The sequence below is a fragment of the Mauremys mutica genome, chromosome 9, assembly GCF_020497125.1.
Source record: "Mauremys mutica isolate MM-2020 ecotype Southern chromosome 9, ASM2049712v1, whole genome shotgun sequence".
Classification (NCBI taxonomy): Eukaryota; Metazoa; Chordata; order Testudines; family Geoemydidae; genus Mauremys; species Mauremys mutica.
Window position 1 is genome coordinate 47,724,944 of NC_059080.1, and position 19,816 is coordinate 47,744,759.

A 19,816-nucleotide genomic window follows, 5' to 3' on the forward strand; every position below is an offset into this window, starting at 1 on the left:
CCTGGTAAAGGCAAAACATATGCCTACCTCGACTTAGACTCAGAAGCTGAGAGTGAATGACAGGGGATGGATCACTCGATGATTGCCTGTTCTGTTCATTCCCTCTGAAGCACCTGGCATTGGCCACTTTTGGAAGACAGGATACTGGGCTAGATGGACCATTGGTCTGATTCAGTATGGCTGTTTTTATGGTACATTTCCAGGGGATTATTGTTCTTCTGACATGATTGTGACCAGGTCTTGTGTTACAGTTGCTGAGAGATATAGCATCCGATTTGTTTTCTTCCCCGCCTTCAGGCCGCTGAGCTGGTGAACAAGAACTGTGAGGATTATGAGGCTCACATGAAGGAGGTTCGGGATTACTTGGAGGAGAGGCTAGAAGTGAGCACACCTCGTTCCTATTACGTTTATGCTCCTGCTGGAGTCCCTGATCTCTGGGCAGTCTGTACAGCAAGCTTTTTAGAGGAGGAGGAGAAAAGAGCGTGTTTTTCAAGAGCACCAGCAATTTGGAAGGACTGTGACAAAAGCATCTGGCAGGAAGACACACAGCGCACACCATCAGTGGGCACTGAAATGGGGGAAGGAAGTAGTTGAGATGTAGCAAGCTGAGCAGGGGTGTGCATATGTGATCATGAAGAAAGAGGGAGGAGGAAATGGACTGAGAAGGATAGAGGGAAGAAGGTTAGGTGGTCACACACTACATGGGCCAGGTAAGTACCTAGATCAGGGGTGGGCAAACTTTTTGGTCCGAGGGCCACATCGGAGTTCAAAAACTGTATGGAGGGCTGGGTAGGGAAGGCTTTGCCTCCTCAAACAGCCTGGCCCCCGCCGTCTCCCACTTCCCGTCCTCTGACTGCCCCCCTCAGAACCTCCTACCCACCCTACCCCCCCGCTCCTTGTCCCCTGATCACCCCCTCCTGGGACACCTCCCCCCGAAACCCCCCTCCATCCAACCCCCCCCTCCCCTCACTGCCCCTGCCTCAGAACCTCCACCTCATCCAACTGCCCCCTGTTCCCTGACTGCCCCATATCCATCCCTCGCTCCCCACCCCCTGACCGCCCCCCCCAGAACCTCCGCCCCATCCAACTGCCCTCTGTTCCCTGTCCCCTGACTGCCTCTTATCCATCCCTCGCTCCCCACCCCCTGATTGCCCCCCCCAGAACCTCTGCCCCATCCAGCCCCCCCACTTCTCGCCCCCTTACTATGCTGCTCAGAGCGGCAGGAGCTCGCAGCCCTGCCACCCAGGCAGAGCCAGCCACGCCAGCTGCACTGCCCGGCAGGAGCGGCAGGCTAGAGCGCTGGCGGCATGACACTGTGGGGGAGGGGGAACGGTTGGGGAGAGGTCAGGGGCTAGCCTTCCCGGCCGGGAGCTCCGGGGCCGGGCAGGACGGTCCTGTGGGCCGGATATGGCCCATGGGCCGTAGTTTGCCCACCTCTGACCTAGATAATAGATAAAAAAGGGGGTGAAATGGAACTCCCCCCCCTTTTCAGATTGTTCGGCTCCTCAGCCAACACTGGCCCGCCCCAGCTTTCTTGTAGAAGGAAGTGGCAACCCTTCTCACTGGCTTTCTGTTTATGGCCATGACTCCTCCTGATTCGGTGGCATGCATCCCCCCATACAGAGATGCTGGATGCTGTTTTGCCCCTGATGCCCCTAACTTGTAGTCCTTCTGCATTGGCCCTTAGGGCCCTCTGACGGGGTGCAGGAATCATGGGGAGGCAGGATTGGCCAGGTCACTTCCACAACGTGCTACTCACCCACTCTGGAACTCTCCCTGCAGCAGAGCCTCTTGCAATGGCCGTGAGTGTAGAGTCAGCAGAGCAGGGTCTGCAGCTTCCTTAGGGTGACTCCTACACTGGTTTATTTTCTGTGGGGGCCTTGGAGTCCCCTTGCACCAGTGAAGCCAGAGCAAAGTGACCATGGCACAGTGGTGAATTCCCCAGAAACAGTCTAGAGCTTGTATGTCCCAATCTGCCAGCTCAATGTTCAAATCACCAATCAGCCTGGGCTGTGTATGTGTCAAGTCCCCAGGAGGTCTCCTCAAAGCCCTAGTGATGCGTGGGGATGAAGGCTTATAGGGGCTTTAGGGTGAGTTCCTCCTGCTCAGCCGCATCCTACCCAGGGCAGAGCAGTTTGCATTCATGGAGCTGTTAATGTTTATTTTATTTTCCAGGCTTCGTTTGGAAAGCAGAGACTCCACTTTAACAGTCAGTTTCCAGGTGCCAAGCGGCTCTGCAACACTTGTAACTTTTCTATTTGGGGGCCAGGGCTGCAAGGTATCTCTCTTCTATCCTAGCAACGGTCATCCTTTACATCTCTGTCTGGGCCCCCAATTCCCCTTCACTCTAGCCCGCTGCTCCTCCTTTTGTGCTATCAGACTCTGAAGAAGACGTATTGCATGGCCACCTCAGCCATGGAGCAGGATGCCAAAGACCTGCACAAGCCTGAGAGCAGCGGCTCATTGATCTTGTGGGAGGATGCCAGGCATAGGGCTGAATCACCAGAGTCCCCTCATCTGTGCAGAAGCATGTCAGGCCTGCCAGGGCCAGGCATGGACCTCTTACCCTGAGCAGAGAGGAAAATGACCCTGCCAAAACATTGCTCAGAGGCTGTGCTGAAAGGGTTGTTTGAAGTGTAGGTTGGTCATTTGTGTATGGGAGGTTTAAAGAAGGGTCCCTGTGCTGTCATTCAGCTTGGTAAGTATCCTGTGCTGAGCGGGGCCTGTGCTTTGTCTTTCCTGCAGGGCGGATGGTGCTGTCCCACTGCAAGAGTCTACTCGCCAGTGTTGGTGCTGCATGCCATTCGGAGAAGGATGACCAGTAAGTAATCCATGTTGTGATACTGAGTCATCCTCCTGGGAGGAGAGAGGTCAAGTTGAAGGGGACTGAGTTTGCACCTTTATGAAATAGTTTCTCATAAATAATTGCTCCTTCAAACAGCTCCTTGGGGATCACACAAGAAGATTAGTGCTTTCCACATGGTCCCAAGTAACCCCCAGGAGTAGGTTGAGGATGTACAGTAAACACAATTGAGTCACTGAGTAACAGGGATTAGTGTGACATTGGGTAGTTTCTCACTGAATAGACAGGGCAGTGAGGTGCTCAGGTGGTGAGGTGCTCGCTCTCCTGCTGTTGTGTGCCATGTCACAGATGGTATGCAGAGAGCACGTGGAAATCAGGGAAGCTGACCTGAGGAGCTCAGCATTTGCAGGGTCAGAATGAGAGCAGTCAGACTGGAAAGATAGGGCACCTCAAGACCAGCTGAGCCATGAGGCTAGAAGAGTCCAGATTGTTCAGAGCCCAAAATTTGAGCAAGAAACCTTGGTGTTTTAATAGAATCATAGAGATCGAGTACCCTGAGTGTCTTTATTTTTAGTGCTATAGACTGCCATGTGGAATGGGTCACTGGCTTACGCCTGGCTGGCTGAAATACTGCAGGCCAAAAGTACTGTGGAATCAGCGTGTTTAGCTCCAGTGGGCAGGGGCAAGGGCAAGTATTTCACATCACTGTCTTGACACCTCCAGCTGATTAGATTGAACAGCACTGACCAACTTCTAGAAGAATCCGGTGCCTTTCAGCCAGAATGAGGGGGAGAGTGTATAGACTTGAAATTAGTTTAGACTTGAAATTAGACGAAGGTTCTAACCATTAGAGGAGTGAAGTTCTGGAACAGCCTCCTTCCAAGGGGAGTAGTGGGGGCAAAAGACATATCTGGCTTCAAGACTAAGCTTGATAAGTTTATGGAAGGGATGGTATGATGGGATAGCCTAATTTTGGCAATTAATTTGGCAATTGATCTTTGATTATCAGCAGGTAAATATGCCCAGTGGTCTGTGATGGGATGTTAGATGGGGTGGGATCTGAGTTACTACAGCGAATTCTTTCCTGGGTGTTTGGCTGGTGAGTCTTGCCCACATGCTCAGGGTTTAACTGATCGCCATATTTGGGGTCGGGAAGGAATTTTCCTCCAGTGCAGATTGGCAGAGGCCCTGGAGGTTTTTCGCCTTCCTCTGCAGCATGGGGCACGGGTCACTTGCTGGAGGATTCTCTGCAGCTTGAGGTCTTCAAACCACAATTTGAGGACTTCAATAACTCAGACATAGGTTAGGGGTTTGTTACAGGAGTAGATGGGTGAGATTCTGTGGCCTGCATTGTGCAGGAGGTTAGACTAGATTATCATAATGGTCCCTTCTGACCTTAAAGTCTATGAGTCTATAATCTGCTTGGAGGAGGGGACTGCTACTACTCAGACAATTATACTTGTTTTCATTATCATAGTGAATTTTACAGGGGAGGAATGTGTTTCCTTGATGTTTAAAGGGTTAAACCCTGCTTTCATTGTGTTGTTTTCCAGGCCCTCCTCTATACTGCTCAGCTGTGGGATTCCCTATGAAGTGGCTCAGAATGCCCTGCGGCTCAGTGTGGGGCGGGACACCACCAAGGAGGATGTGGACATAATAGTGGAAGATCTGAAGCAGTCAGTGGCTCAGCTGGAACAGAACAGAGTCACTTAGAGATCAGGACGGGGAACTGAGAGGAGACATCTCCTTGAAAGAAACAGATTCCTGGGGCATGATTCTCCCCTGCCCTGTACCTGGTGTGTCATTTAAGGGGTGTGACAAGCTGTCCAGTCAGAACAGTAATGTTTTACACCTGCCTTGGTTTGGTGTAAATGGCTGCAGAAGGTGCAGGGCAATGAAGAATCAGACCTTTAGACTCTTCCCATTCCTGAAGAACTGGCTGTCCTGTGCTGGGAGAACTGCAGCTGTTATTACATGTTCATTCCTTTAGGACATCGGAGTGTGGCAAATAATGTCACTGCTTAAGTTTGGGAAACTTTTGAATGCTCACTTGTTCTACTGAGAAGTAAAAAACTCTGGGTTTGGGGACTGTGCATTTGGGTCTTGGGGGGAGGGGGAGTGTTAATGTATTCAGCTATGTTTGTATCCAGGGGAGTGGCTGTAATTGTGCACAGGTGTGCCTGGGCTAGCACAGAGGAATAAGAGTAGGAGTTTGCATTTAGGAGCACTCTATGAGGGATTAGGAAGGCATGTATGTGTTCCTGGGATACCTGTATTTGCACATAGGAGGTTGTGTGAGAATGCCTGCATTTATGCATAGGATGGTGTATGTATGTCTTAAGGGTGCCAATCTTGGAATGTGTGTGTGCAATCAGGAGGTGGTTGGGCTAGTGTACAGGATGTGTGTGCATTCAGAGGAAGAGTTAGCGTGCATGCGTCATTTTGTCACATCTGGCCAGTCCCACCTTTCTGAGCATCAGAATTGTAGAATCTGTGATGCGCACACACACACTCTACATGCACATAGTTATGAGCATTAAAGATCTTCGCTCTGACTTCTCCATGAAGGAAACAGGCTTTCCAGGACTCATGGAAATTAGGAAAACTTTTGTTTCAAATCAGTGTCTTTCCAGGAAAGGAGGTTGCCAGACAAGGCTGTTATTGGTATCTCTCAAAGGCAGGAATATAACATTTACTGTACCACATTAGATCCTTGGTACCTTGGCTGGTACCTTGCCTCCGACTGGCCAATACCTGATGTTTCAGAGGATTTGTTGGTACTGAAGGAACTAGAATACTACTTTTAAGTATTCCTCAAACTCTTTTATGATCGTCCTTATAACACCTGCACTGGTTACTCTTGTTGGTGTTGACAGTGCATTCTTCCTATTACTTCTCCTGCCAGGGAGCAGGTCCTACATTCAGCTGTGAATTCTTTGAAAGGAATGCACTGTCTATTATGCACCTGCTCCTGTGGAGAACAGAACTTGGCCACTCAAGTGGCTCTTTTATTCCTACTCTAATCAATGGATTAGAAATAAACTGATAAAGCAGTAACTCATCATGGGAGAACAGCCTGGCAGGGTGAAGTGAGGAGATGGGGAAGGACTAATATGTCTGTGTTCTCACAGATAGTAAAAGATATCTCTGTTAAACTGAAACATTTTAATTAAAAGCGCATTTTCCTTCAGAAGTTTCTGTTTTATGTTGGGGACCTAGGAGTTCATGAGACAGTTAGGCTGGCAAGTATCATGGTGAAAGGAGGTGGAAGAGACAACTCTGATTGAGAGCATTTCAAAGGCTGCCATGTCTCTTCACATATGACATGATAAGGGTCTGGGGAAAGTATGCGTGCCCTTCCAGGTGTGGTTAGATGTTGATAGATGTTTAGCTGCATGTGCGTGTTCCCTCTGTGTGCCACCCCAGCACGGCAGACCTCAAGCGAACTGACCAATGACCACAAGATCCATTAAGAGCCGAAGGCACCCAGCCAGGTTTATTGTCAATGAAACATGATACCAGTATCCCACAGACTCTACCAGACCGCTAATAAATGTATGCCCATAACAATGGACCAGCTCAGTGAACGGTGTGACTTTCCGTTCCTCCCGTGGCCAGACAAAGATACTCCCTCTGAGATACGTCTTTATACCATGATACAAACAAGTTAGTACTGCCCCTCTGACATAGTTACTGCCCCCTGACATGGCTAGTTTTCACTCATCCTTGTACATATAGGTTCGATTAAAACATCTCTATTACATACTGTCAGGCTGACCTTATCTTTTAGGAGGGATCACTGGGTTCCAGTTATCCTTGGGGAAAGTTTTTGTACCATCCTTGGTATTGGGATGTTCAGGTACCACTTGATACTGGGATGTGTTCACGTGAGTACTCTGTGACTAGCATTCCTTAGGAATGTGTATTTCTGCAATATTAGCCCTGTTCTTGCCAGATTCTGTGAACCAGTCCTGCCTCATACCAGGCCTCTGATACAAGGACTTACATCTCAGGCTCTCTTCCTACTACACCAGGTCTACACATTTCAGCTTACAGCTGCCAACATTTTTGAGAGGGATAACGTGAAGTGAGGGTGGCTGTTTCCATGCAACTGTGGGATATTAAGGGCAAAGGTCCCTTCTGAGCCATATACTCTACCTTTGGAATTGCTGTGAGATGACTCTGAATTGGACATAAATCAGCCATACGTGAATGTATCCATTCCAGCATGAACCAGCAGCCATAAACCTCCATGCAAGTTGTGTTTGAATGTAAGATTCGTCACTCAGACTCCTCCTAAACCGCTTAATTACAAAATTAGACTGGAATGAAGTATTTACCGAGTGACTGCAGATTAGATCTGAGCATCCTGATAACATTTATCCCCCTGTGCTGATAACATTACTGGTGTCCTGTTTAATTACTATGAGAGGCAGTCAAAAAAGCAAATAGGATGTTAGGAATCATTAAAAAGGGGATAGAGAATAAGACAGAATATATTATTGCCCTTATATAAATCCATGGTACGCCCACATCTCGAATACTGTGTACAGATGTGGTCTCCTCACCTCAAAAAAGATATTCTAGCACTAGAAAAGGTTCAGAAAAGGGCAACTAAAATGATTAGGGGTTTAGAGAGGGTCCCATACGAGGAAAGATTAAAGAGGCTAGGACTCTTCAGCTTGGAAAAGAGAAGACTAAGGGGGGACATGATAGAGGTATATAAAATCATGAGTGATGTTGAGAAAGTGGATAAGGAAAAGTTATTGACTTATTCCCATAATATAAGAACTAGGGGTCACCAAATGAAATTAATAGGCAGCAGGTTTAAAACAAATAAAAGGAAGTTCTTCTTCACGCAGCGCACAGTCAACTTGTGGAACTCCTTACCTGAGGAGGTTGTGAAGGCTAGGACTATAACAATGTTTAAAAGGGGACTGGATAAATTCATGGTGGCTAAGTCCATAAATGGCTATTAGCCAGAATGGGTAAGAATGGTGTCCCTAGCCTCTGTTCGTCAGAGGATGGAGATGGATGGCAGGAGAGAGATCACTTGATCATTGCCTGTTAGATTCACTCCCTCTGGGGCACCTGGCATTGGCCACTGTCGGTAGACAGATACTGGGCTAGATGGACCTTTGGTCTGACCCGGTACGGCCTCTCTTATGTTCTTATTTTATAAGCTTGTGAAAGAAATCATAGAAACTTTGTGAAACTGTGCAATATGTTAAAAATCCTGCCCCCATTCCTAAGGCCGCTCCTTGCTGCTGTGGAGTTCTGTGTCAAATACTACAGGGCCATAGTTGCATTCTGGGTCCCTGATTCTGCTGCTATTGAAATCAGTGGCCAAACTTCCATTGACTTCATTTGATCGGGGTCAGGAAGGAGCTGGTTATCTGTCCTCTGGGGGAGCTGTAAGGAAAGGTAATCTAAATGCTAGTACGTGCTGAGTGCCCTTTGCCATTTGAAGGGCTAAGCCTATAACTACAGTTACTGGATTTTTTTTCAAGTCACCTTATAAGAGCAGAATGTAGCTATAAATATCTGCTTATGTTTTTTTTAAAATGGCCTCTCTTGGTACCACAATCTTGATTTCTGTCCCTTGAACCATAGGTTTTTTGACATTTTAATTAATTTCACACTAGTGACACATGTAATTAATCCAAAACATGGCTACAAAAAGTGCCCTCCTTGATTATCAATAAACACCGAGAGAAATCCAAGACCCTTTAGTCAAGGTGTGGAATGGTCTCATGTGAGATCAAACTTAGGAAAACAAATAATTAAGGGAGGGAACAAGATGTCTTGGAGAAATGAGCCACACTGCCTTTCGCTGCTAGATGCCTGGTCTGAATCCAACCCTGGTTGCTCTATGCCATGCCCTGCATACAATGTAATTACACAGAGTTGTCAGTTTGGCTTGTGTGTGCATGTGTTCTTTCAGTGTGCTGTCCCAGCTCTGCTCAGACAGCTGGTTTAGCAGACCTCAATAGTACTACCCAGTGTTGATAAGTGCTGAAGGCTGGAACATTATTGCTTTGGTAATGCAGTTTGGGCTGCCCAGTGCTTCTATCCTTGAAGCTTTAGTGCTATTAATAGTGCAGCATGTTAATTCATCAGACCTTGATGTTGCTGTGACGGGTTCGGTCCCAGAGACTCCCCTCAAGACCGTCACTCGATGAGCTGGGATACTACTGAGAACAACCCTCCTGAAAGAACAGGTGCCCCTCCACTCCTGTCTCGCTAAGTTAGACACTCCAGTCAGCTCCAGCACAGACCCAGAGGTTGGGCCACACCTCGCTGCAGTTCATTGAAATTGAGATTCACTCAGCCCAGGAACTCCTCAGTTAACAGACACTTTTCCAGCACCCAGTGTTCAGCCTTTCTGGGAGCCTGAAGCCCAAATAGATCCGCTTTACTCTGATGAGGGACATGAGCATTCCTCTCTATTCAACATTGGTGAGGCCTCATCTGGAGTACTGTGTCCAGCTTTGGGCCCCACACTACAAGAAAGATGTGGAAAAATTGGAAAGAGTCCAGCGGAGGGTAACAAAAATGATTAGGAGGCTGGAGCACGTGACATATGTGGAGAGGCTGAGGGAACTGGGATTGTTTAGTCTGCAGAAGAGAAGAATGAGGGGGGATTTGATAGCTGTTTTCAACTACCTGAAAAGGAGTTCGAAAGAGAATGGATCTAGACTGTTCTCAGTGGTAGCAGATGACAGAACAAGGAGTTATGGTCTCAAGTTGCAGTGGGGGAGGTTGAGGATGGATATTAGGAAAAACTTATTCACTAGGAGGGTGGTGAAACACTGGAATTGGTTACCTAGGGAGGTGGTGGAATCTCCTTCCTTGGAGGTTTTTAAGGTCAGACTTGACAAAGTCCTGGCTGGGATGATTTAGTTGGGGACTGGTCCTGCTTTGAGTGGGGGGTTGGACTAGATGACCTCCTGAGGTCCCTTCCAACCCTGATATTCTTTGATTCTACAGGGTAAATTCATAAATTGTCAGCCCTCTATAACACTGACAGAGATATGCACAGCTGTTTGCCCCTCCCCAGGTATTAATCATTTACCCTGGGTTAATTAATAAACAAAAGTATTTTATAAAGTATAAAAAGTAGGATTTAAGTGGTTTCAAGGAATAACAGACAGAACAAAGTAAGTCACCAAGCAAAATAAAGCAAAAACACTCAAATCTAAGCCTAATACATTAAGAAACTGATTTCAGGTAATATCTCCCCCTCAGAGATGTTCCAATAAGCTTCTTTCACAAACTAGACTCCTTCCTAGTCTGGGCCCAATCCTTTCCCCTGGTACAGTCCTTGTTAGTTCCAACAGACATCTCAGGTGGTAAGCAAGGATTTTCTCATGACTAGCAGCCCCTTTTGTCCTGCTCCACCCCCTTACATAGCTTTGGCACAAGGCGGGAATCTTTTGTCTGTGCTTGTCCCCAGCCCCACCTCATCAGTGGAAAAGTACAAGGATTAAGATGGATTCCAGTATCATGTGTCATGGTCACATGTCACTGTAAGACACCCCCCCCCCAGTCTCCATTCTTCCTGGGTTGGCCCACACTGTACACAGGAAGGCTTGCAGGTAAATAAACCATTTACAACCAATTGTCTTAGTTAATGGGAGTCATCAAGATTCTATACCATCATTAATGGCCCACACTTTGCATAATTACAATAGGACCTCAGAGTTATGCTTCATATTTCTAGCTTCAGATACAAGAAGGATACATGCATACAAATAGGAGGAATATATTAAGTAGTTTATAACCTTTTTTATGATACCTTACAAGAGGCCTTTTGCATAAAGCGTATTCCAGTTACATCATATTCACACTTATAAGCATATTTCCATAAAACAAATGGAGTGCAATGTCACAGTTACTTATAAAGAAAGACTACAGGCACGGTTCAGTGACATAGGCACTCAGCCAGGTTTATTAGTGTCAAGACATGGTCCTAGCATGCTGGCTTCCTTCCCTGTGGCAAGGAATGTCTCAGTCAGCAGCTGGACTCTCTGCTGCTCCTTCGCCCAAACAAAGAATTAAGGCAAAGTATCCCTATGTTTATAGACTAAAACAAATAACATACAACTTCCATACCACCTTATGTATCTCATGACATCTGTTTGTTACCACCCCTTGTTCCTGATTTCTTAGACAAAACATCCCTATTCATTATTTTGTCAAATCATCTTATCTTGTATTAGATTGGGGTGTATCTGTACTAGCTAGAATATATTTACATAAATATCTAGGGCCTAGTACACTAGAAACAACTTTGCCAAGTTCATGTACTGGACAGTGAACTTGAAAGCATCTGCTTTAATACAGGGTCTGACTTTGGTTCACAGTCTCTGGTTCAGGCCTCAGATCTTGCACCAGGACCAGTGCTCCAGGCTCTCTTTATTAGATGTGGCCATGCAAATAGCCACATAAGTGTAGATATTTTAAAGTTGCTGCATAATTATGCTTTAGGTTTTTATCTTTGGGCACGAGCCCCAACTACTGTAAATGGACACATCTCTACTGAAGCTAATAGAGTTGTAACTTTATGAGTAGCTTGAAGTAAACATACTGCCTTTCTGGTATGAAATCTCCATGGCAGCTGCTCGCCAGATGGCTGATTTGAAAACCAAAGCCATGAGGTGTCAACTGGGTTATGGCACATTCAGAGCAGTTCAATAGGAAAATAGTTTTTCAGTGGATCAAAATATTGTTGGGAGAGTTTGTAACTCGTGAGGCTACCCATATGCTCTGTTAACAATTTGGGACCCAGGGGTTTGTTATATGTTTATTTACAATAACTGTTTAGTTAAGCTTTAACATAGTTTGGGGCTGAATGCACAATTGGGGAGCAAAGCTAGGAAAAGCTTTGTCTGTGTAACAGTTCCCCATACAGTTTGGGATCTTATTTGTTCCCAGCTGAGTATGTTTGTTTTAATGCAGGTTGCTCGATGGATAACTCCATTTCCCACCCCATCTTAGCCCCCTCTGCTTTACATACCCCCAGCTGTACCTTCTCAGATAACCAGAGACAGGCTACTTCTGCTCTGCACATAAAACAAGAGGCTCAGAGAGAGAGAGGATGGAGCTTCCCATGGAATTTTAGCCACCAAGGAAGGGGATTTGACAACATTAGAGCAGCTGCCCACAGATGGCACTCTGGGCTGGGACATCACAGACTCCTTGGGAGGGGCCTGGTTCAACCGTGCCTCAAGAGCAGGGAGCTTGGAGTGCCTGAAGTCCCTGGTACCGCAAGCCAAGATTCCAGGGAACCAGAGAACCAACAACGGTGTGACTCCAGCACACAGTGCAGCATCCATGGGGAATCTAGCAGAGCTGCAGTGACTGATCAGGGATGGCAGGTACAACTTACAGGTAGAATTGGGTTTCAGGAGCCGGGGAGCAAGATAGGGGTTTGTTTTAGGGTAATGGCTCGTGTGGCTCCAGTGCTTTACCCAAGGAGCTGTAGGGCAGAGTGAGCAGTGTTCTAAGCAGAGTGGGTCAGTAGCACGTCTATACAATCCTTCAGTTTGAGCTGTCATTGGCGTTTCACTCCCAGCACCAGCATGGTGGTCTCTTGTCTCTGCAGCATCTTGCTACCAGCACCGGGGAGGAGTTAGTGTTATATTACAGTTAAAATTATCTTTAAGCCACTTTTGAGTATGAGAGTTGAACGTAATTTGCTGCCATCTCTTACTACTTCTAACTTTTCTGAAACTTAATGAATCCAGAAGCTCAGGGTACCTTTATTTCTCAGGCACCTAATGTTCTATTTAAATAAACATACTTTACTACCTTTGCACTGAGAACACACCAGGACAACATGGCAGAGCAAAATGGTACATCCTGCTTTTGTTCTCTTTACTCTTCTGACTAGACACTGGCCCAGATCAGAAGACATCAGATCTGACCATTCCCATCCAGGAATCTTAGGGATGGTAGAATCCAGAACCAGCACCCTGATTTGGGCTTGTCCCTGTAATTTGCCTTAATTGTAACCCCAAATCTAAACCTGCCCAGCATAGGGAAAAGCTTGGATCTGAATCTGAGCTCTAGTTCAGGCCCATCGCCAGTTCTGGTGCAGGTGCTCCTTGGGAAGAATGCTGTTTGTTTATTCAGTATGTACTGACATCGTGATGTAAACCTGAGTGACACTGAGGAAGCCATTTGCAGGGCACAACAAGTTTCACTGGTCCTGCAAAACCCAGGAACTATGCTACAAACTCTTGAGTGTTTTCTGCAGGCCCCTTATCTCTTAACTATTTACTGATATAGAACTCTTCTGTAACAGATAGTTAGGGGTGGTTTATAGAGTGTGTTACACTTGGTCAATCATGCAGAGGGCCACTAAGCCAGAGTGAGAGACTGTCACAGAGTCAGCGGGTGATGCTCTGGAACTACTCCATATGAAGCCAGTCAGGACTCTGGGGGAGCCTCCTCTCTCTGAGCATACTGTTGCCAGGGCAAAAAGCTTACACAGAAGCTTGGGGAAGCCAGAGGGCCTGCACCCCAATTCTGCAGTCAGATGTGACTCTCAGCTAGTGTAAAACAGAAGGTTTATTAGTTGAAAGGAACACAATGTAGAACAGAACTTATTAGCACAGAAATCAGTGACTTTCAGCCAAGTCCATCTTGGGGAGTCCTGGGCCAGAAGCCCTAGACTCCCCCTCTTCCAGTGCCCCCAAGCAGACGGCCAGCTTCCAGGAACCTGACCTCAGACACCCCGTTGCTCCTCCTCCTTGTTTTTATCTTGCTTCCTGGACAAAGAGTCACCTGGTCATCACTTAGGGTACGTCTTCACTACCCTCCATATCGGCGGGTAGCAATCGATTTCTTGGAGTTCGATATATCGCGTCTCATCTAGACGTGATATATCGAACTCCAAACGCGCTCCCGTCGACTCCGGAACTCCACCACCACGAACGGCGGTGGCGGAGTCGATGGGGGAGCCGCGGACATCGATCCTACGCCGTGAGGACGGGTAAGTAATTCGAACTAAGGTACTTCGACTTCAGCTACCGTAGCTGAAGTTGCGTACCTTAGATCGAACCCCCGCCCTAGTGTAGACCAGGCCTTAGTTGTATCCCCCTCCTATGTCTCAGGTTACAAAGAGCACTGGTCATAGCATATGTATTCATGCAAAACAGTAAACCTCACATAGGCTCAAGAGTAAGGCCTTGTCTACACTACAAGACTATTTCGAATCAACTTAGTTCGAATTTGTGGATTCGACCTTATGAAGTCGAATTTGTGTATCCATACTAAATACACTAATTCGAATTTCTGAGTCCACATTCACGGGGCCAGCGTCGACTTTGGAAGCGGTGCACTGTGGGAAGCTATCCCACAGTTCCCGCAGTCCCCGCTGCCCATTGGAATGCTGGGTAGAGCCCCCAATGCCTGCTGGGGGGAGAAATGTGTCGAGGGTGGTTTTGGGTAAGTGTCGTCATTGAACCGTCAATCACAACCTCCCTCCCTCCCTCCTTGAAAGCGCCTGCGGGCAATCTGTTCGTGCACTTTTCTGGTCAGTGACAGCGCGGACGCCACAGCACTGCAAGCATGGAGCCCGCTGCGATCATCGCCGTTTTCTCCTCCTCGCACTTTATCGTCCACCTCTTCCACAGTCAGCTGATGAGAAATTGGGCTACTTTTCAATGGTGCTGCAAGCACTGGGGGACCATAGGGGACGTTTTGCAAACATCAACGTCGGGTGGCCGGGCAAGGTTCATGATGCGTGTGTTTTCAGGAACTGTGGGCTGCTCAGACGCCTGCAGGAAGGTAGTTTCTTCCCGGACCACGAAATAACTGTTGTGGATGAGCAGATTCCTAAAGTCATCCTCGGGGACCCAGCCTGCCCGCTAATGCACTTGCTCATGAAGCCCTATACAGGCGCCTGGGACAGCGAAAAGGAACTCTTCAAATACCAGCGAGCAGCGTGACCTGTGACTGTTCATTTTCTTTACAGAGAAGCTGAACCTGCCCCTGTTTCTTTACCCACTGACTGTTGACTCTCCTCTTCGGTTACATACCCCGTTCACCCCATTTCCCCCACTTCCAACACACGTGTAAAAATAAAATACATGTCCCATTGTTACTGAAGAAAGGTTTCTTTATTCATGACTTTGCGTTAAAGGGTTGAAACTGGGAGGCAGACTGTGCTGGGTAGGGTGTGCGGTGATGTAAAGACCGCCTCTAAACTCAAGGAATGACAGGCTCCTGCTCCTAGAGCGGTCCGCAGTGCCGGAATGCTTCTTTCAACGGAGCCTGCCATCCCTCTTTTTCGAATTCTGTGTGCGGGGGGATATGTGACCTTGTGGCGGAGGAGTACGGATACAGATTCCTCTGCTGCGTGACTCAGCAGTCCAGGACAAGGACCGCTGTATAAGATCTGTAACCGCCCTCCCCCGCTACAAAGTCACATCCCCCCCGCCCACACAGAACCTGGAAACCACCTCCCATACCGACCATGGTGCCTACTGACTGCACTGTGTGTGTGACCCGCTGCTGATCCTGCCCCCGTGTCTGTACCCTGGGAAAGGTGACTGTCCTATGCAATTAACAACCCCCTTCCCCACGCCCCCCATTCAAACACAGTCTTCTTTGAAAAAACATGACGGAAACAGTAATTAACAGCAAAGTATTTTTATTACTTAAGTAGACACTTAGGGGATGGAACTGGGATTGGGACTTGTGTGAGTCCGGAAGGGAACGACTTCTGCAAATGTAGGGTATGAGAGCTTTTGGGTACTTGAGCACTCTGCTGGGGTGCAGTGACAGTTTACACGGCCTCTGGCGCCCCTCCTTCTGGTTATTTTGGGTGAGGGGGGTATGGGACTTTGTGGCGGGGGAGGGCGGTTGCAGATACACTGCAGGGGGGCTCTGTCCTCCTGCGGTCCTGCAGAACATCCACAAGGCACCTGAGCGTGTCCGTTTGCTCCCTCACTAGTCCAAACGTTGTTTGAGTCGCCTGCTTGTCTTCCTCACGCCACCTCTCCTCCCGTTCGCTGTGTGAGCGCTGGTACAGAGAGACGGTCTCCCTCCACTGGCTCTGCTGGTCCGCCTCGGCTAGGTAGCAGCCCATACGTTCATCGAACATCTTGTCCCTTGTCTTTTTCTTTCTCCGCCTAATCTTTGCCAGCCTCTGCGAGGGGGATGCTGTGGCAGGTCTGGAGACAGTGGAAGCTGTGAGATGGGAAACAGGGAGTGAATTCCTTGCAAAGATACATTTTTGCGAACAATTAACTGAGTCTAGGCTGTCTCTGTGAATTCTGGGTTGAGACCGCTGTGCCTGCTGGGGCACAAATAATTTTCGCGGTGGATTCTGGGTAAATGTCGCCAGTCATTCCTTCCTCCGGGAAAGCAACGGCAGACAATCATTTCAAGCCCGTTTTCCCAGAATTGCCCTGGCATACGCCATAGCGTGGCAACCATGGACACTGTTTTGCCTTTTGTGTATGTCACCGTATGTGTACTAGATGCCGCTGACAGAGGCGGTCCTGCAGCGCTACACAGCAGCATGCTTTTGCTTTTGCATGACAGCAGAGATGGTTACCAGCCATATTGTACCATCTACCATACCATAAATTGGTAATAAGATGGTAATAAGATGGGCATGGTTACCTGTCCTTTTGCACTGCACCATTTGGTGCTGTCATAAGTGCCCCATGCCGAGCAGCCAGTGGCGCAAAAGCAAAAATTGGGAATGACTCCCTGAGTCAATCCCTCCTTTTTGGTATCTAAAAATAGAATCAGTCCTGCCTAGATTATGGGCAAGTGTACTAGAGAACCACTGTATCATAGAACCAGAGAGCACAGCTGCTCTGTGTCCGATCCTGCATAAATTTGGAGCTGTATGCTATTCACAGGGGGTGCTCCTGCAACAACACCGGCCTTCCCACAGCCTTCCTGGGCTACCATACCATTGTCCCACCACTTGTGTGATGAAGTAATAAAGAATGCAGGAATAAGACACAGTGACTTGTTTGTGAGAAATGAGTGGAAGGAAGCCTCCTGCTGCAATGATAGTCCAGGCAGGACATTAATTACTGTGGATGAAGGAGCCCATCATCCCTCTGCTAGTCCAGGGGCAATTCAATCTTTTCTTTACACAGGAAGGGTGGGGGCTGATGGAGCTCAGCCCCCTGTTGTAATGATGAGGACGGTTACCAGCCATACTGCACCATCTACCATGAAAAATTAGGGCCAGGCGCCCTTGATCGACCTCACAGATGCTAGTACGCATGGTTACCAGTCCTTTTGCACTGCCCCATGTGCCAATAGGCTGATGATGAGGACGGATACCAGTCGTTTTGTACCATCAGCCATCCATAGCGTGGGGGGAGCAAGGATGTTGGTGTTGAGTGCTGCACCATCGCGTCTATCTGCAGCATTCAGTAAAGATAGGGTGACATGTAAAAGAGTCAACAGAGGATTGTTTTCACTTCTGGTGGTGGGTGGGGTGTGCGCGCAAATTGCCGAACTATGCCCTGACCCACCGCAGACACTGTGTTTGACCCTAGAAGCATTTGGAGCTCATCCAAGAATGCAAATACTTTTCGGAGACAGCAGGAACTGTGGGATATCTTGCGTCCTCATTCCCCCCTCCCTCCATGAGCGTCCATTATATTCTTTGGCTTTCCGTTACGCTCGTCACGCAGCTGCGTGCTGAGTCTGTGCCGTCTGTCCGTAGATTTTTTAAAAATACTTTGGACCAGGCGTAAAATTACAGTAATTACCCTAATTAGATGCAGGAGTCTCCGAGCGAGATCACCCTGAGGACGGTCACTGAAGGAGATAGAGAGCGCATGCTGCGTGAAAGCTAGCACGAACCAGGGCCCGATGCAGCCGTGCTCGGAGAGGCAGTGCTCCCTGAGTACCTCATGAAAGCCTTGCGCGGAAAAGTGTGCTACCACGGAGCACCCAATAAGGCAGCTCTCCCCAGGAACCTCCTGCTGATGCTTTGCGATTAACGCAAGGAGAGCTTCGTGGAGATCTCCAAGGATGATTTCTGTTCTATCCCCATATATAGAGAGCCCTCCTTTTCACACACTTAAGATTCCTGTTATATTAAGAATAAAAGTTAACATGGTTAAAGCACTTACCGACTGCTCCTTCCCCTGATTCAGGATCCGGGTTCATGGCCGGGGAGGGTTGTTGGGGGATCTCCGTGACGGTGATGAATAGATCCTGGCTGTCGGGGAAACCAGCGTTGTAAGCGCTCTCGCCTGCCTCGTCCTCCACAAACCCTTCCTCATCTTCCCCATCCGCGAACATCACCGAGGAACTGTCCGTCGACACTGTCCCATAATCAGAGTCCATGCTCACTGGTGGGGCAGTGGTGGCAGGCTCCGTAGCGTCCATTTGCCGGTTTGATTTTTTGGTAGCCTTGTCTGGGGTCCTTTATTTTCACGCGGCACTGCGTTGCATCCCGGCTGTATCCTCTGTCTGTATCATGGCTTTGGAGACCTTCTCGTAGGTCTTTGCATTCCGTGTTTTGGAGCGCAGCTCCGAAAGCACAGACTCCTCGCCCCACACACCGATCAGATCAAAGAGTTCCCAGTCAGTCTATGCTGGGTCCCTCTTTCTATTCACAGATAACATGAACTCCTCTGCTGGAGAGCTCTGCATCGTGGCAGGTGCTGCGGAGCTCGCCCCGATGTCCAGCCAGGACGTCAGATTCAAAGTGCCCAGACAGGAAAATGAATTCAAATTTTCCCGGGTCATTTCCTGTGTGGCTGGTCAGAGAATCCAAGCTCCGACTGCTGTCCAGAGCGTCAACAGAGTGGTGCACTGTGGGATAGCTCCCAGAGCTACTAAGTTCGATTTGCATCCACACCTAGCCTAATTCGAGCTAGCCATGTCGAATTTAGCGTTACTCCACCTGTCGGGGTGGAGTACCGAATTCGAACTAAAGAGCCCTCTAGTTCGAATTAAATGGCTTCCTGGTGTGGACGGTTGAGCGGTTAGTTCGAATTAACGCTGCTAAATTTGAATTAAAGTCCTAGTGTAGACCAGGCCTAAGACTCACATACAACATAACAAGGGAAAATCCCTACTTCATCACATCTCTCTTCCCTTTGAGACTGAACTGAACGGAGTCACTTTAGCCAACGGCCTGGGGAAGTTCGGGCCCCCCTCTCCGGGACAAAGCATCAGCTATAACATTTGCACTCCCTTTAACATGGACCACCTCCATCTCATACTCCTGGAGGGACGGAGTCCACCTCAGAAGCTTGACATTGGCTCCTTGCATCTGGTGCAGCCACGGCAGGGCAAGTGGTCAGTGCACACAGTGAAGTGGCGTCCAAATAGATCTGGCAGCAGCCTTTTAAGAGCCCACCCCAGGGCCAGGCGGGCATTCCTTCTCTATGGCCACATAGCTCTGCTCCTGGGGCAACAACTTCCTGCTCAGGTACATGATAGGGTGTTTCTCCCCCTGCATCAGTGTGCATCAGCACCACACCCAGCCCTGTGTCTGAGGCATCAGTGAACACCATAAAGGGCTTGTCAAAGTCTGGGTTTCCCAGCACCAGGCTCTTGACCAGAGCCCTCTGGCACTGCCTCGTCCAGACCAGCTTGTCTGGCTCACCCTTCTTGCATAGCTCAGTGATGGGAGCTGACACAGAGCTAAAGTGGGGCACAAACCTCTGGTAAGCCCTGCCATCCCCGTAAAGGCATGGGCCTGTTTCTTAGTCTGGGGAGCAGGCCAATCTCTGATTGCCTCCGCCTTGGCCGAATCTGCCTTTAGGCAGCCGCTCCTCACCCTGTGGTCCAAGTACGACACCTCTGCCATCCCCACCTTGCACTTGCCAGCTTTTACAGTCAGTCCTGCATCCTGGAGGCAACCCAGACCCCTCTTTATCTATGACACATGGTCCTCCCAGGTCTGGCTAATGACACAAATATAATCAATGTCCACTAGGGTAAAACTCTCCATCCCCCTCAGTAAATGATCCCCCTGGTGCTGGCAGGTGACCAGCACCTCCTTGAGGCCAA

The 19,816-nt window shown here is 48.4% G+C and overlaps 1 protein-coding gene across 9 annotated transcripts in view; it reads left to right on the forward strand.

The window, feature by feature from the left end:
• Nucleotides 1-6,497, forward strand: part of SCLY (selenocysteine lyase) — a 22,651-nt gene extending 16,154 nt beyond the window's left edge. For 6 of the 9 annotated variants that reach the window (XM_045030707.1, XM_045030709.1, XM_045030708.1 and 3 more), the window contains 4 exons: nucleotides 298-381; nucleotides 2,176-2,278; nucleotides 2,746-2,821; nucleotides 4,357-6,496. In XM_045030707.1, the coding sequence (XP_044886642.1) occupies nucleotides 298-381; nucleotides 2,176-2,278; nucleotides 2,746-2,821; nucleotides 4,357-4,516 (423 nt within the window). In that variant the 3' untranslated portion in view covers nucleotides 4,517-6,496. Of the gene's footprint in view, nucleotides 1-297; nucleotides 839-2,175; nucleotides 2,279-2,745; nucleotides 2,822-4,356 lie in introns of those variants that run through there. The other 3 variants (XM_045030714.1, XR_006582254.1, XM_045030715.1) reach the window with 3 other exon arrangements.
• Nucleotides 6,498-19,816: the final 13,319 nt, after the last annotated feature.